Raw genomic sequence first — 17,915 nt, forward strand, 5'->3', positions numbered from 1 at the left:
GAAAATTAGAGAACTAAGTGATGCACTAAAGAGAAATAATCTACGCATAATTGGTATTCCAGAGGAGGAAGAGAGAGGGAAAGGTGCTGAAGGTGTACTTGAAGAAATAATAGCTGAGAACTTCCCGGATCTGGGGAAGGAAAAAGGCATTGAAATCCAAGAGGCACAGAGAACTCCCTTCAGATGTAACTTGAATCGATCTTCTGCATGACGTATCATAGTGAAACTGGCAAAATACAAGGATAAAGAGAAAATTCTGAAAGCAGCTAGGGATAAACGTGCTCTAACATATAAAGGGAGACCTAAAAGACTCGTGACCGATCTCTCTACTGAAACTTGGCAGGCCAGAAAGGAATGGCAGGAAATCTTCAATGTGATGAACAGACAAAAAAAATATGCAGCCGAGAATCCTTTATCCAGCAAGTCTGTCATTTAGAATAGAAGGAGAGATAAAGGTCTTCCCAAACAAACAAAAACTGAAGGAATTCGTCACCACTAAACCAGCCCTACAAGAGATCCTAAGGGGGATCCTGTGAGACAAAGTACCAGAGACATTGCTACAAGCATGAAACCTACAGACATCACAATGACTCTAAACCCATATCTTTCTATAATAACACTGAATGTAAATGGACTAAATGCGCCAACCAAAAGACATAGGGTATCAGAATGGATAAAAAAAACAAGACCCATCTATTTGCTGTCTACAAGAGACTCATTTGAGACCTGAGGACACCTTTAGATTGAGAGTGAGGGGATGGAGAACTATTTATCATGCTACTGGAAGTCAAAGAAAGCTGGAGTAGCCACACTTATATCAGACAAAGTAGACTTTAAATTAAAGGCTGTAACAAGAGATGAAGAAGGGCATTATATAATAATTACAGGGTCTATCCATCAAGAAGAACTAACAATTATAAATGTCTATGCGCTGAATACGGGAGCCCCCAAATATACAAAACAATTACTCACAAACATAAGCAACCTTATTGATAAGAATGTGGTAATTGCAGGGGACTTTAACACCCCACTCACAGCAATGGATAGATCATCTAGACACACAGTCAATAAAGAAACAAGCGCCCTGAATGATACATTAGATCAGATGGACTTGACAGATACATTTAGAACTCTGCATCCCAAAGCAACAGAATATACTTTCTTCTCGAGTGCACATGGAACATTCTCCAAGATAGATCACATACTGGGTCACAAAACAGCCCTTCATAAGTATATAAGAATTGAAATCATACCATGCATACTTTCAGACCACAATGCTATGAAGCTTGAAATCAACCACAGGAAAAAGTCTGGAAAACCTCCAAAAGCATGGAGGTTAAAGAACACCCTACTAAAGAATGAATGGGTCAACCAGGCAATTAGAGAAGAAATTAAAAAATATATGGAAACAAACGAAAATGAAAATACAACAATCCAAACGCTTTGGGATGCAGCGAAGGCAGTCCTGAGAGGAAAATACATTGCAATCCAGGCCTATCTCAAGAAACAAGAAAAATCCCAAATACAAAATCTAACAGCACACCTAAAGGAAAAAGAAGCAGAGCAGAAAAGACACCCCAAACCCAGCAGAAGAAGAGAAATCATAAAGATCAGAGCAGAAATAAACAATATAGAATCTAAAAAAACTGTAGAGCAGATCAACGAAACCAAGAGTTGGTTTTTTGAAAAAATAAACAAAATTGATAAACCTCTAGCCATGCTTCTCAAAAAGAAAAGGGAGAGGACCCAAATAGATAAAATCATGAATGAAAATGGAATTATTACAACCAATCCCTCAGAAATAAAAGCAATTATCAGGGAATACTATGAAAAATTATATGCCAACAAATTGGACAACCTGGAAGAAATGGACAAATTCCTAAACACCCACACACTTTCAAAATTCAAACAGGAGGAAATAGAAAGCTTGAACAGACCCAAAACCAGCGAAGAAATTGAATCGGTTATCAAAAATATCCCAACAAATAAGAGTCCAGGACCAGATGGCTTCCCTGGGGAATTCTACCAGACATTTAAAGCAGAGATAATACCTATCCTTCTCAAGCTATTCCAAAACAGAGAAAGGGAAGGAAAACTTCCAGACTCATTCTATGAAGCCAGTATTACTTTGATTCCTAAACCAGACAGAGACCCAGTAAAAAAAGAGAACTACAGGCCAATATCCCTGATGAATATGGATGCAAAAATTCTCAATAAGATACTAGCAAATCGAATTCAACAGCATATAAAAAGAATTATTCACCATGATCAAGTGGGATTCATTCCTGGGATGCAGGGCTGGTTCAACATTTGCAAATCAATCAACGTGATACATCACATTAATAAAAGAAAAGATAAGATCCATACGATCCTGTCAATGAATGCAGAAAAAGCATTTGACAAAATTCAGCATCCTTTCTTAATAAAAACCCTCAAGAAAGTCGGGGTAGAAGGAACATACTTAAAGATCATAAAAGCCACTTATGAAAAGCCCACAGCTAATCTAATCCTCAATGGGGAAAAACTGAGAGCTTTTTCCCTGAGATCAGGAACATGACAGGGATGTCCACTCTCACCGCTGTTGTCTAACATAGTGTTGGAAGTGCTAGCATCAGCAATTAGACAACAAAAGGAAATCAAGGGATCAAAATTGGCAAAGATGAAGTCAAGCTTTCACTTTTTGCAGATGACATGATATTATACATGGAAAGTCCAATAGACTCCACCAAAAGTCTGCTAGAACTGATACATGAACTCAGCAAAGTTGCAGGATACAAAATCAATGTACAGAAATCAGTTGCATTCTTATACACTCACAATGAAGCAACAGAAAGACAAATAAAGAAACTGATCCTATTCACAATTGCACCAAGAAGCATAAAATACCTAGGAATAAATCTAACCAAAGATGTACAAGATCTGTATGCTGAAAACTATGGAAAGCTTATGAAGGAAATCGAAGAAGATATAAAGAAATGGAAAAACATTCCGTGCTCATGGGTTGGAAGAATAAATATTGTTAAAATGTCAATACTACCCAAAGCTATCTACACATTCAATGCAATCCCAATCAAAACTGCACCAGCATTCTTCTAGAAGCTAGAACAAGCCATCCTAAAATTCATATGGAACCACAAAAGGCCCCGAATAGCCAAAGTAATTTTGAAGAAGAAGACCAAAGCAGGAGGCATCACAGTCCCAAACTTTAGCCTCTACTACAAAGCTGTAATCATCAAGACAGCATGGTATTGGCATAAAAACAGACACATAGACCAATGGAATAGAATAGAAACCCCAGAACTAGACCCACAAAAGTATGGCCAACTAATCTTTGACAAAGCAGGAAAGAATATCCAATGGAAAAAAGACAGTCTTTTTAACAAATGGTGCTGGGAGAACTGGACAGCAACATGCAGAAGGTTGAAACTAGATCACTTTCTTACACCATTCACAAAAATGAACTCAAAATGGATAAAGGACTTGAATGTGAGATAGGAAACCATCAAAACCCTAGAGGAGAAAGCAGGAAAACACCTCTCTGACCTTAGCCGTAGCAATTTCTTACTTGACACATCCCCAAAGGCAAGGGAATTAAAAGCAAAAGTGAACTATTGGGACCTTATCAAGATAAAAAGCTTCTGGGGCGCCTGGGTGGCGCAGTCGGTTAAGCGTCCGACTTCAGCCAGGTCACGATCTCGCGGTCCGTGAGTTCGAGCCCCGCGTCAGGCTCTGGGCTGATGGCTCGGAGCCTGGAGCCTGTTTCTGATTCTGTGTCTCCCTCTCTCTCTGCCCCTCGCCCGTTCATGCTCTGTCTCTCTCTGTCCCAAAAATAAATAAACTTTGAAAAAAAAAAAAAGATAAAAAGCTTCTGCACAGCAAAGGAAGCAATCAACAAAACTAAAAGGCAACCGACGGAATGGGAAAAGATATTTGTAAATGACATATCAGACAAAGGGCTAGTATCCAAAATCTATAAAGAGCTCACCAAACTCCACACCCAAACAACAAATAATCCAGTGAAGAAATGGGCAGAAAACATGAATAGACACTTCTCTAAAGAAGACATCCGGATGGCCACAGGCACATGAAAAGATGATCAACATCGCTCCTCATCAGGGAAATACAAATCAAAACCACACTCAGATATCACCTGACGCCAGTCAGAGTGGCCAAAATGAACAAATCAGGAGACTATAGATGCTGGAGAGGATGTGGAGAAACGGGAACCCTCTTGCACTGTTGGTGGGAATGCAAACTGGTGCAGCCCCTCTGAAAAACAGTGTGGAGGTTCCTCAAAAAATTAAAAATAGATCTACCCTATGACCCAGAAATAGCACTGCTAAGAATTTACCCAAGGGATACAGGAGTACTGATGCATGGGGGCACTTGTACCCCAATGTTCATAGCAGCACTCTCAACAATAGCCAAATTATGGAAAGAGCCTAAATGTCCATCAACTGATGAATGGATAAGGAAATTGTGGTTTATATACACAATGGAGTACTACGTGGCAATGAGAAAGAATGAAATATGGCCCTTTGTAGCAACGTGGATGGAACTGGAGAGTGTGATGCTAAGTGAAATAAGCCATACAGAGAAAGACAGATACCATATGTTTTCACTCTTATGTGGATCCTGAGAAACTTAACAGAAACCCATGGGGGAGGGGAAGGAAAAAAAAGAAAAAAAAGAGGTTAGAGTGGGAGAGAGCCAAAGCATAAGAGACTCTTAAAAACTGAGAACAAACTGAGGGTTGATGGGGGGTGGGAGGGAGGGGAATGTAGGTGATGGGCATTGAAGAGGGCATCTTTTGGGATGAGCACTGGGTGTTGTATGGAAACTAATTTGACAATAACTTTCATATAATAAAAAAAATAAATAGAAAAACAAAATAAATAAATCTGCTTTAAAAATATCTGTCTAACCCCTCTGACAGAAGTACCTTCTAGAGTCAGGAAGGGCTCCTACATGTATTTGGATATTTCAGGTCCAGAGTAATAGCTATACTTCCTTGTTTAGAAATAAAAAGAGTAGAACATAGATGTAGCATTTCACATTTTTGTTTTTGCACCTGAATTTTTAGTATTTATAAAAGTCCAATGTGAACTTTATCATTTCTTCTAGCCTTTAAGAAAATGCATTAATCCTTTTAAAATATCAGTGGCTCAGACCAAATACATAATTTTGAGATTTGGAAGTTAGTTTTCTGGGTGGCAAGAGCAGACTTTTTCTTTGATATGACTGGACATCTGATAAGTTGTTCAGAAATAAATTCTCTATCCTTTTTGATCAAACCTGAGTATCCAGTTTTATAGAAATGAGAAATTTTTCCCAGGTAGTACAATTTTCAGTAAAATGAGCTTTATTTTCAGTAAAAAACACATTGGTTTTTAGATAAGTTAAAAATGAATCATTCATGAGGTGCCTGGATGGCTCAGTCCATTAAGCATCCAACTCTTGATTTCAGCTCAGGTCATTATCTTAAAGTGGTTGTGGGACTGAGCCCCATGTCCGGCTCTGTGCTGGGTTTGGAGCCTGCTTGGGATTCTCTCTTCCTCTCCCTCTGCCCCTTCTCTGCTCACATGTGCATGCACACACATACACTCTTTCTCTCAAAATAAACAATAAACATTTTTTTAAAAAGGAAAGAAATCATTCATGTTCCTCAATATGAAACTGTAAATAAAATCTATTTTATGAAACCATGAAGAGTCTCTAAGTATTTAAAAATTCTGGTAGATATGCAATATATTTCCACTGTCTTTAATAGCTATGGTGCAAGTAAAGTGTTGTAAGATATTAGTTCCAGCTTACATAGGAATTGATCTGGTGACCGTAGTGCAAAAGGTGAAACTATTTTAATATTTGACCTTGTCCATTACATATGCCCCAAGGCATATGGCAATATGATCTTCACATAAAACGGGATAACACAAACATAAACTTAGAAATTTTATTCATGGGGGGTGCCTGGATGGATCATTCGGTTAAGCATCTGACTCTTGATTTCAGCTCAGATTTTGGGCCCAAAGTTGAGCTCCATACTCACAGCTCGGAGCCTGCTTAGGATTCTCTCTCCCCTCTCTTTGCCTCTCCCCTGCTTACACGCATGCTCTCTCTCTCTCTCTCTTTCAAAATAAATTAAAAAAAAAAGAAATTGTGTTCATTGATTTAAGAAATACCCTTTTTCAATTTGGCTCCAAGTTAGTTATCTAAAGCAACTGTCATTTAGAATTATGCAGGAAAGATGTTAATTGTATGCCAGGCCTAAAGGAATTCAGATCATAATCATTGCCTAGACACCCTTTGTAACAACTCTGCAAAATATGACATCAAAATGACACCATTGCTTAGAAGGATCTCCTCCATCCATAGAACGTGAACAAATGTGTGGATGTAGAAGTGATCTTAGAAAGGTACAGGAAAACCAATCTTTGGATTTTGGCTTTGTTTGTCTGGTAAGATGCCAAATGCCTTTTACATTTGATGTGAAGACTGGTTACTGTGTTACTTTTAAATTTCAGATTAAAAAGAATTTGTTTTTGCTCTGATGAATGACGAAGTCCACATTTGTCATATTACTAATCACTTTCATAATGGCTTTCCGAGTTTGATGAACAAGAGGAATTAGGTCTTGTGTCACCAGTTGAAGATGGTGTTCTTGTATTCCATAAGTGGATAGCTTTCCTAGGGTCAAAGTTATTAATGTCTGGAGAGTTCAACTGAATTATCAAGAGATCCGTCATACTTTCAGCCTTGATCGTGGCACGCATTTGTGATTTGGCACGTTTCATCTGACTAAAGCCACGTTCTGCTTCTGCAGAACTTGCAGGGAGCGTCAGTACTAGGTCCACTAATGTCAGGATATTTGGATATTTGTGCAAGTAAACAGAATTCACAAAATCCCAGGTCAATTTGCAGATGTTCTGAAATCTAGGGGGAAGAATGAAAAGTGTAAAAAATTGAGACTCTCAAGTTTCATTCAAATATTTATAAAATACCAACTATGCTTACCTAGCATAAATCTCTAATTTCAACATGCTCCATTCAGTGTCCACTTCATCGATTTCCACATTGGCAGCTTCCAGTAGTGGTTCATAGTGGGCAGTCAAGATGGATACCTCTTTTTCTCCAAATTCTGCCATCAATATATGAGAGAAAAAGTCACATACATGAAAGAAACCTACAGTCAAAGAACAACAGTTAGAAGTTGGTGCATATAGGGTACCTTGATTTATCTTTGTGGGCCACAGTTTAAAGCTTCCAATCACAGTAGCCTTCACCACATCTTGGCTGGCATCTCTGAAACAACCTTGCAGCCTCTTGACAAGATGTGTTAAGACCGTGCTTCTCACATCAGAAATGTTTCCCTTTCCTCCCAGGCGGTTACCATGAAAGTGTGTGGCTGAATCTACCTGACGTTCCTTTGGTCCTGGTCTGGGGAGGAAAAGACAAATCCCCCAGATAAACAATTAAATGAAAAAGCACCTGACAAACAGTGTCCCCAATCAAACTGTCTAGTTTGACAGACCCTCAGACCATTCCCCAATTCCTCACCTTGTTTTATACATTCTGAGCATTTCCAGTGTTGACTCTAATGAGGCAAATACATCAGCAATGGAAGAGTTTCTGTTCTGATTGACACGGGAAAGAATGCTAAGGACATTAATGACATCCACTAAGAAATGGACAAATTTAACAATGTCTGCTTGGAGAAGGAACTCCAGGAGTTCGTTGGCTTTCTGGTGACTAGTGTCATTTCTGCCCTCAACCGCCTGTAACATAGATCGGGAAGAGAATAGCCGTTTATCTTTCTCAAGATTATTCTTTCAAATTTCTCAATAAAAATATTCTCTGTCAGTCTGGCAAACTAAAATAGTGTGGTATTTCAAAATGACTTACTGAATGTAGTTGCTGGACTATCGCAGGATATCCCCTGAGAAAGTTCTGGAGGGCTGCCTGTAATCCCTGAAGCCACCTCCTGCCCCCTACTCGAGAAGGCAGCACAGGGCGAAGGTGAAGGCCTTTGAAAGCAGTTATCAGAGAACTCTTGTGGACAGGAGAACTGTGGTAGAAGTAGTAGATGCTGTGAAGAAGGCCTCTGACATCATTGTACAGGGGAACGCTCTGGAAGACCGCCCTGTAAGACAGTTCAAGATGATGTGCAAAGCAGTACACAGTCAGTGCTCGTGGCTGGATTTCTCTGAAGAGCATGGCCACCCCGTTGTTTTCTCCCTCTGAGCCAGGGGCACCATCACTTCCAAAACCAACCAGTTTCTTCGCCCAGTCTTGGTTCGATAGCTTAAGTTGAAGATTTCGCTCTAGAGTTTTCTCGATGGCATTTCTTATTTCCAAAGGATCCTTCTTTTCTACTGTCTGTACCCCAACAATTTGGCAATGCACTTTTCCTGCACATGCAAACTGCACGTAGACAAGTTCAGCTTCCTCCGTTGAGCTGTCTGTGATTCCGTCACTGAGGACAGAGAAAAATTTACTTTGTTCTAGTTTCTCTCTTAGATTTCTCCGTTCCACTTCAGCGATAAAATACGTGAACGTTCTTGCTGATTTGTTAGTTCTGAATACTGGGCCGATATCGACACCCTTCATATCATCCAACTTGCACATCCAGATAAAGTCTTTGAGGGGGCGTCCCGTCTTGGCGATAGCATGGCATGATCTGAATAAGTTCTCTATTCTCCTGAGGGTGACTTTGCTCATGGTCGTCACCATGAACTCTGTGGTGGCTCGGTTCACTGGAGAACCACTTGTTGCTTCCATTAGTGAAGCCTTGGCATGGGCCTCACTGAGATGATGTGCATTGAGAAATTCAGTCCTAAAGTTGTCAGTGCCATAAAAAAAACTCACTTGATTTCCCCCTGACTTTACTCCATGCTTACGACACAGGCCACAGAACATAAGATTTAGTATCTCATCATATATAAGCCAAGGGTATTTTTTAAGCCAGATTTTCAAAAATTGATTATTCCTCTTTGGAAGATAATGGTCAAGCTTCTGCAGCCTTTTCTGCTTTTCAGTGACTCGGTTCATGTCGCCTGGAGGACCCCTGCCTTTAAAATAACTCCATGTTGTTATTTTCAGTAATCACCAATCTCTACCTTTAATTTTGGTTAATATCTGCCCCCAACACTTGCTCATTATTTCTGGAAGATGTTACAGCAAATGTTTATGAGTGGGATGTCAGGCATTCTGGTCAGCACTTTAAGTGGCTTATATCATTTAACACTCATAATCCCTTATCCCTATTTTATAGTTAAGAAAATGGACCAATCACTTGTCATTTTATAAACAAAAGCACTAGGGCACAGAGAGGTTAATTAATTTGTCTGATGTCACAGTGCTTGTATGTGGGGAGCTGGGGATCACTAGCAGGCAGTCCTACTCTGCAGCCCCCATGTTTACATCACTATTACAGGTTTCTCATAGCAAAGGGTGCTATGTTCTTCTTCACTCTAGAATATGTTTCTCTTTGCATAAGAGGGACATTGTTTTTTGCTGACATTTGCTTCCTGTGGTGAGAAAAAAAATAATAGGACACACACATCAGCAGGCCTACAAGATTCACCTTGGACATCACTTCCATCCCACCAAAGGCCCACCTTCTCCGGCTGTGTTGTAGCCAACCTGTTCATTTAGCCCAACCTGAAAGTGCTTTAGGCTTTGAGACCCATCCCAGATGGTTTCAAGGAGCTATGCCTCATGCCTCAACTTTGTCTTTACCCAAAGGTCTAATTTTTGAAACATGCTTGTCAGAGAGTGAAATATATATATATATATATATATATATATATATATTTCATATATATTACATATATATATTTCACATATATATTACATATATAATATATATATTTCATATATATATTACATATATATAAAACATATATATTTCATATATATATTACATATATATAAAACATATATATGTGTATTTTTTTTCTGGACAGAAGGACAGAAGAATTTAAATCACACAAAGCAATGTCCTAAAATAGTTCCTCTCTGAAGGCAGGGAGCCTAGACCATATATTTATTTCCCTCCTGCAATTTCTGTGACCCTACTAATCATTAGACTATATTGTCCTATTTTATAATCTAATGCAAAAGTATAATATGTGTTTGTGTAATATTATACTAAAATACCTTATGCCAACATACAAGCTCAGTGTTTCGTTTTGTTTCACTGCTTTACTGTCCTAGGTTGACTGCTCAGCTAGATTTTAAACTCTTTTGCAGAAAGAACCACACTTACTTCCTTTGTGCTCCATAATGGCAAGATGAGTGTGAGCGTGTGGCAGACGTTTCAGAAAATAAACATTCCCTATTGATTTTCATGATCTCATAGCTCTTAACGTCTTTTACTGGAAAACCTTTGACATTGGTCAATCTGCTTCTGCTTTTCTTACCTTATTTGCATCTAACTTCTATTTGCCTTTTAATCAGCTTTTTGGTAGTTGTTACTCTTAGCCCCATTTTGTTCCCCCACCAAAATCAAATCCTAAATATTACTGTTTTCATGGAAAGGGACTCTCCTTGTAGTTGATACCTCCTGACTTCATTTTCATCCCTACACTGTCATTCTCCCACACAAGGCCTTCAGCACCAGGCTGCTGCCTGCTCGACACACACAAATGCTGGTGAACACATGAATGAATACACAAAAAAAGAAATGAAAGAAGTCTCATTGCTAACAGAAAGGACGTGAACTTTTGCTACCGATTTAGCTAGCTTTTACGTTTTTAGCTTTATGAACAGAATTTCCAGAAGGTGTTATCTTGAATTCTGAGCACATACTTTCATTTGCCTAATGCAAATTCTCTGACTTCATGAGAATATGTTTCCTCCTAAAGTTACAGCTGAAACCCTGCCCACAGACAGTTTTAACAGGTCCAAAATCTTCTAGATTTACTACTGCATTTCCGTGATCTGAATCTACATAGCGGAAGGAGTTCACCCACTGAGAGAACCACAGGACATATGGGGGCTACTCCTTTTTGCACCAATCCCTAGATTTTGCCACCTGGAGAGATATCCCTGTTAATAACATCAGTCCTTCTCTACCACCCTTTCTAAGAAATCTTTCTACAGTTTTTGATTTGTGTAAAGTCAGACTAATTTAAGCAGGTTTCAGATTAAAATATGGGGCTTATATCCCTGCAAATATTGGTGCCATATTTGTATAATTTCCTCAGAGACACTAGCTTAGAAAGATCCACAGAACTTTCTAATGATTCCCCCCCCCTTACCCCCCACCAGTGCCCTCAGTCCTGTCTCTCTGCTAGTTGAGGCTTGGTAGAGAAACAGAGCAGTATCTGTGGCTCTCTCAGAGTCTCTTTCTCCCTGTAACCCACTCACATCATTGGGCTCTAAATATCTTTGATAATCTTTTCCTGCATGTCCTTTTCAAGCCACTTTGAGACTTCACAATCTGGCCACAAGGTCTTTACTGTCCTCAAATACTGCCTCTTTCCCCATCTGGTCTGTTTGCTGTTCCATGAATATGTCATGCAGGCAACCTCAAAATCTTAATGTCTACTCTATTTTCCCCTTTGTCTGGAACACCCTGCCCCTGCTTTTCTTCCTGGAAGGTTCCATTCAAAATTCTCCTCTGGGCTAACCCTTATGCTGACCCACAAAGGCAGCAATAACTACTTCCTCCTTTGAATTCTTGTAAAAACCATGTAGCTGAATGATCTAGCTTAGCCACCACAGACAAGAGTTCTGTTTGTGCTTTCTGTCTCTGAGACCAATCACTGAATCTCTGGGTCTCTAAAAGAGGTTCAAAGGAGGGGCCCCTGTCAGTTTTTAGAACAATATTAGAGTCCTGAATAACTAAATGCTGCCTCCCTTGAAGAAGGGATAAGGGTGTAGAATTTGCTGGACTGTGTTCTCTCTGGAGAGCCTCTCAGCAGAAGCAAAAACAGCCATGAACCAAATCTCCATAGGCATTACATGGAGTACTGATGGGCTTACAAAGAAAAGGAGTTCTTTTGGTTTAAGTGCGGACAGAGGAACATTGCTAAAGTGTTCTAGTTTCAACAGACTCCAAATTGTTTTCATTGGACAAAGACTGTCTTCATGATGTGCTTGGCACTTGATGCTTAGAGACAAGACGTACCTACTCAGAGCTTAATGCAGTACACAAAATGAATGCTTTTGTTTGGGATGTTTTTGGTCCATGGGGGAGCCATAAACCCTGTGGCTTAATTCTATCAGGTGGTGTTTTTTTGTTGTTTGTTTTTTTTCTGGAAATGTTCCAGGGTAATGGTGTAGGTGCCTATTATGGTATGTGTACCTTCAGGATATCGAGCTAACATTTTGGATAATAATTAGAAGGGTTTGTATCACTATTGTATGACATTACATATTATATAAAAATAAGGTATTACTATAATTATATAATTAAATCACAATGGCTTATATATTACACTTAAATTGCACATTTTATGTTCCAGACACTTTCTAAACACTTAACATATATTAATCACTTTAATAATTCATAGCAGCTCCATTGAAATACCCCATTTTCCAAATGAGGAAAGTGAGTCAGAGAGAGGCTAAATAACTTGCCCAAGATCATACTAATCAATCATTTGACAAATGGTGCCACTGAAAAGAACTGTCTGACTCTTCTTATCCTTGGATGAGTCTTCTTACTCATCCAGCCATGGGTAAGAAGTGAATCAACATGGAAATGCTGGGATGGGGCCTGACACATGGAGCCTGACACCATGCCAACATTGGCTATTGTTATACTTTGGAAGATATTCGCTACATCTCATTCTGTGCTGGGAGTATGCTCGTGGGAATCCCTGGGACAGTCAATGAAAGAATGTCTTGCTGAACCACTGGATGCCTCTTACTTAAGCTGCTCCTAAGAGTCTAAAGTATGGATCTTTGCTGGGTGGCAAGAAAAATGCTAGGATGACAAGTTGTTTCATTGTATTTTGCATGATCTTGTATGATGATCGCGCATAAGGCCATTTTTCTTTTCTGGCCTATTTGTAACGATCATATCAACAAATGATATTTTATGTCTCATGACTACATTTACCAAAGGAGATTTAGAATCATCACAAGTGGCAGAATTTGACCAGGAAAGGAGTGTTGAATATAAGCATTACAATATACAATGCATTTTCAATTTTTCCATTATCTTTAGCAAGGACTATTTTAACAAAGACTTTTATTTTTCAAGTGGGGTAGCCAATACTCAGCAGAAAACTCCTTAAGCTTTAGTTCTTTCCATTTATATACTGATAGTAGTTACTCATAAGTATTTAAGGTCACTTGTTTTACTTAAAGATTATCCATTTCCCTCAATAATTTTATTTTTGTAGCATAATTAAAAGTTACCAAAGTGGAACTTCGGACATTATAAGGAGTGGGCATTACCACTCCTTATAAATTTGCTAAGACATCTTGCTGTGAGCCTGGTAATATGATGACTGTTATGTGCAAATATGTTTGCTTTTTTTCCTAGAGAAAATCCATCTGTTCATCATATTTTATCATATTTTAGTGAGCTTTAAAGTTGCATCTTAGATACCATAGGTTACCCTGGCATATATGAAGTCGTTTATGGAAATGATCATGTTTCTTGGCTTAAAAATAACGGCAATTTTCAAGTTCAAGGAAGAAATTCTGTAGGATTGCCCATTTAGAAATGTGCCACTACCAGCCACTTGCTCCAAACTGATCACTTCAACTAAGATGGTCTTTGGCAACTGTAGGGGTCCTAAGGTAAATACAGCGGAAAGTACCATGAAAGATTGATTTCCAATTCTCAGAAGGAATATGACAAAAGACTTCACTTAAAAGATGGATGGCGGTGTATCATTTAAGGCACTGAACAACAATTGCAGAGCTGAGGAAGAAAGACTAAAGACAGAGGGTCTTTTGGGGGCTCAGGGAGTTGGGGGGAAGGGTGAGTTGCACTTATTGGGCTTCCTCAGGGAGGGGCAATGTCAGGGTTTGCAGCCTGGCTTCAAAAATGTCATCACAGAACTGTGACTCTGGGGTGCAGAAAATGGAATGGAATGATTCTTATTTTACCTTCCCTTTATGACATTAGCAAGAATAATAACAACGCATATGACTTTTATTGATAGACTACCTGATACTGCGCTAAGGTTTTACATGTACTTGAAAAGCAAGCAACAACAGCAATAAATATATGTGTGTGTGTTAAAATAGTATAATTGAGCCAATAATAAAGAGTTTAAACTGATTGCTTATAGACCATAACTCATTTTGAACCGTGAAGTCTCCCAAATCTCACAGTATTATATAGCCTCATAAGTTCTGCAGTAACTACACCAGTTATTCTTAAATATGTGTCAATTCTCCAGCTCGGGTGGGTGGAGATGGTTTCCAAGACAGAGAAGACCTCCCCATCTGTTTGCCTGTGGTTCATGCAGTTGGGGAACAAGAGGCAAAGCAGTCTCCTGATTCTTTCCCTGAACATCCACACCCATGCCTCTTATCTGCACACTGTCTAGTGGCTGTTCCTCAAACTTTAAATATTCTGTGTATCCCTGCCATCAAACCACTCTTCTTCCATATCCTTCCTCTGAGGTATTATCCCACCAAATTTTCCCTGACCAACGTCATTGCTCGCTGATCCTCTTTTGCTCTGCATTCTTGAGCACTTTTAAAAAGTTGATACTCCGTTCCAGAAAGAACCTAAATAGAACTTTATATTTTCTTCTTCGTTACTTTTCAAATTACACTCTGAGTCTGTCAGTCAAGTGGTTTTCCTTTTACATCTACTTTTTAAAATGTATATATAACTATCTCCTGCCTCCCCCCTTTCCTTTCTTCCCTCTTCCTTCCTCTTTCTACCATACTTCGAAAGCTGTTGCATTCTACCATATTCAGAAAACAAACAAATGTATCAGTTGACATATTTTAGTCCCAATGGTTTCTAGAATTAATCTTCTAAGACATACACATGTCAACTTAGAGCTGCTATTTGTTATTTGTTTTTAAACTTTTAGTTGAAATGCAGGCTCTAGACTTGAGGTTGGATCCAAGGATGTACTGAGGTTATCATCATGAATACTAAGGTTCTTAAAAAGGGATTAGAAGTGGTTGATAATTTTCAAAATCCACTTCCACCTACTCACATGCTCACAAATGCTTTTAGTTTTGACCTGCTAATTGGATGATTTCCTTCCCATCACCCCAGTGTAGGATTAAGGCAAATTGTATTTCATATTCAGAATCTTTATACATGCATCTTTTTTAATGTAAAAAATGGTGTGAATAAAATGAAGAGCAAAAGCAAATTTGAAGAAGGAAATATGTAATAAGAGGGCATTGTGAAACCTATACAAAGGGCAAGAGAATGGAATCTGTCCGAACAAAAGAAGGAAGGGATTTCATGGGTTGGGTTTATAAAACTGTGATTTTTTTTTTTTTACACCTGCTGATGGCCACATTTCCTTCCTGCCCAAATATTGCCGGCCAAAGTTGGTACACATCCACAACTGCCATGTGTGTCTTTATGTATTGAAGGTGTAGACTTGCTCACGTTGATTAGTTGCACTGACATGTAGAGGTTCTCCCAAGGGGCACGTGGTTACACCTGTTTCACCCAGTGGGCTCAGCAAAGAGGTGTTCAGACTTAGAGTAAAGGAATGCCCTTTTAACTACTGAGATTTGATGTGGGTTTCTAGAAATACTAAACTTAAAATTTTTTTTTAATGTTTATTTATTTTTGAGAGAGAGAGAGAGAGAGAGAGAGAGACAGAGCGTGAGTAGAGAAGTGAGAGGGAGATACAGAATCTGAAGCAGGTTCCAGGCTGTAAGCTGTCAGCACAGAGCCTGATGCAGGGCTGGAACCCACGAACTGTGAGATCATGACCTGGGCTGAAGTTGGATGCTTAACTGACTGAGCCACCCAGGTGTCCCAAAATACTGAACTTTTAAAGAACAAATGAAATCTAATTACTCTGAGAGTGGAATTGTGTTAGTGCTATTGGCTATTCTCTAGAGAAAAGTAATGATTTTCCTATATGTGGATATTGGAAGATAAAATACACCTGTTTATGAGAGGTGGCTTAGTTCAGTGAGAAGGGGCAAGAACTTTGAAGAGATCTGGATGACATATGTCCATAGGCAAAAACTACTTTGTGACTCAGTGTCCAGACCTATAAAATGGAGAGGAGATGCTAATCCTACAGGACCTGTCTGAATTACCTGTGCTATTAATTGATGGAATTCATTAAAGAATATCTGGGAGTAGAAAGAGCCTGTATTAAAAAAAAAAAGCCTGTGCAGATGCTATAGAGTCATAATGATAAAATGTGAAGGAAATGAAGAATTAGTGTGCATGAAATACTATGTACATGTATATGTGAGCAAATCAATCAGTTAAGCAAATATTTTGTTAACAATTTATTTGTTCTGTTCTTAATCTGTGAAGCACTGAGGAAAAAGGTAAATATGAAAGAGAAATTCTCTCCTCCCTGGTCTCCCTTCACAGATTAGTCAGGGAGACAGAAACCCAAACTCATAAACCCAATACAAAGCCTAGACTGGAAGTATATGCAAAGGCTGTCTCTCTCAACTGCCAGACTAAGTAATACTCAAGTTTACCAGCTTTTGGCCAGAGGCAGGGATGGGCCCAAGAAGAGAATTAGCAGGAACGAGGATCACCACACTGCTAAAGTATTACTCACTGTTTTCCTCCTGTTTGTTTAATTCAGATCTACGCTGTATGAAGCAAACGTGTCATAAACTAGAACAGAGCAAGGGCTCATTTTGGTGACACTCAATCCCAGAGGGCTGATTTTACTTGTGAGTAAGTGATTTCCACCCTCATTAGTCTTATCCTTTTTTGTGCTTTTTTCACAATAATTACTTTTCCTACCTTTAGGTGCTATAATTAAGAACTGATCTCGAAGGTTGTCAAGCTGTTCGATGGTCAGGGTGCCATTTTCTTCCTTTTCTATGGGTGGAGGACGTACTGGAGGAGGGGAATCTGGAAAGACTTTTACATCACCATTAATAAAGAAATCTTCTTGGTCTAAATAAAGTTCACTCTGAATTTTTGTCGATGTTTCAATGTGATAGCGAGCTACCTCAGTTAATTTTTCCACACTGAAAATGGAAAAATGAATAGGGTTATCCCCATTAAAAACTATTGGGTTAACAGTATTTGCTTAGTAGACATACACACAAAGTCTACACATCATATAGCTAAGTTAGACAATTCAATCCTCATGTTTAAAAATTCTAATTCTCTTCAAATCCATTTTGCAGAAAGGCAGAGTATAAGTAAATAGAGATTAGAAATAAAATGCATGCTCAAAGAGCTAACAGTCACATTTTATACAAAGCTGAACAAAAAGGGACTTCATAAAATATGGTTTTATTAATATTAGACCATATTTTACTGTGTAAGCAAGATTATATCAAGAGATATATTTCAATCTAAGTATGAACCAGAATAAAGTTATATGGTAGAAAAACCTGTAAAATATAATTGTTAGAACAACACATTTATTTGGAATCAGGATAAATTATAATGTTAATCAAATTTAATAATGGATTTCTAGAAGAGTGGCTTTTCTCTAACTTTATATCAAGGAATTTGATGTTATTGAAGACACAATTGTCAGAAGGGACTTTAATAATATATACCCATTGAAATTGCTTTCTATTTTTACAAATAACAATTCCTAGTTAAATCATGTAGTATAAATAGCAATAGTTAGGTGCAGTAGAAAGAGTACTCAAAGCTGAGCTCTCATCCCAGAATTCTCTGTACCCATGAGTCCTTGGTAATTTACGTAAGCTCTCTGAATTTCCTTACCTTTGCATGGAGCTGATAACACATAACTCCATACCTTACGGTTATTAATGTAAAGCCACACAGGGCATGGATTTAAGCT

The 17,915-nt window shown here is 38.6% G+C and overlaps 2 protein-coding genes across 2 annotated transcripts in view; both read right to left on the reverse strand.

The window, feature by feature from the left end:
* SPEF2 (sperm flagellar 2) overlaps positions 1 to 17,915 on the reverse strand; it is a 185,261-nt gene that overhangs the window by 36,091 nt on the left and 131,255 nt on the right. The window contains exon 30 of the mRNA XM_030331452.2: positions 16,892 to 17,121. Coding sequence (XP_030187312.1) covers positions 16,892 to 17,121 — 230 coding nt within the window. The remainder of the gene's footprint in view (positions 1 to 16,891; positions 17,122 to 17,915) is intronic.
* LOC116738289 (zinc finger protein 862-like) lies at positions 6,118 to 9,719 on the reverse strand. Its single transcript, XM_032594574.1, has 5 exons — positions 7,903 to 9,719; positions 7,558 to 7,775; positions 7,229 to 7,437; positions 7,015 to 7,138; positions 6,118 to 6,933 (listed from the first exon to the last, which is right to left on the reverse strand). The coding sequence occupies exons 1-5, from the start codon at positions 9,046 to 9,048 to the stop codon at positions 6,582 to 6,584; spliced, it is 2,049 nt and encodes a 682-aa protein (XP_032450465.1). The 5' UTR covers positions 9,049 to 9,719; the 3' UTR covers positions 6,118 to 6,581.

This window comes from Lynx canadensis, chromosome A1 (genome assembly GCF_007474595.2).
Source record: "Lynx canadensis isolate LIC74 chromosome A1, mLynCan4.pri.v2, whole genome shotgun sequence".
Taxonomy (NCBI): Eukaryota; Metazoa; Chordata; class Mammalia; order Carnivora; family Felidae; genus Lynx; species Lynx canadensis.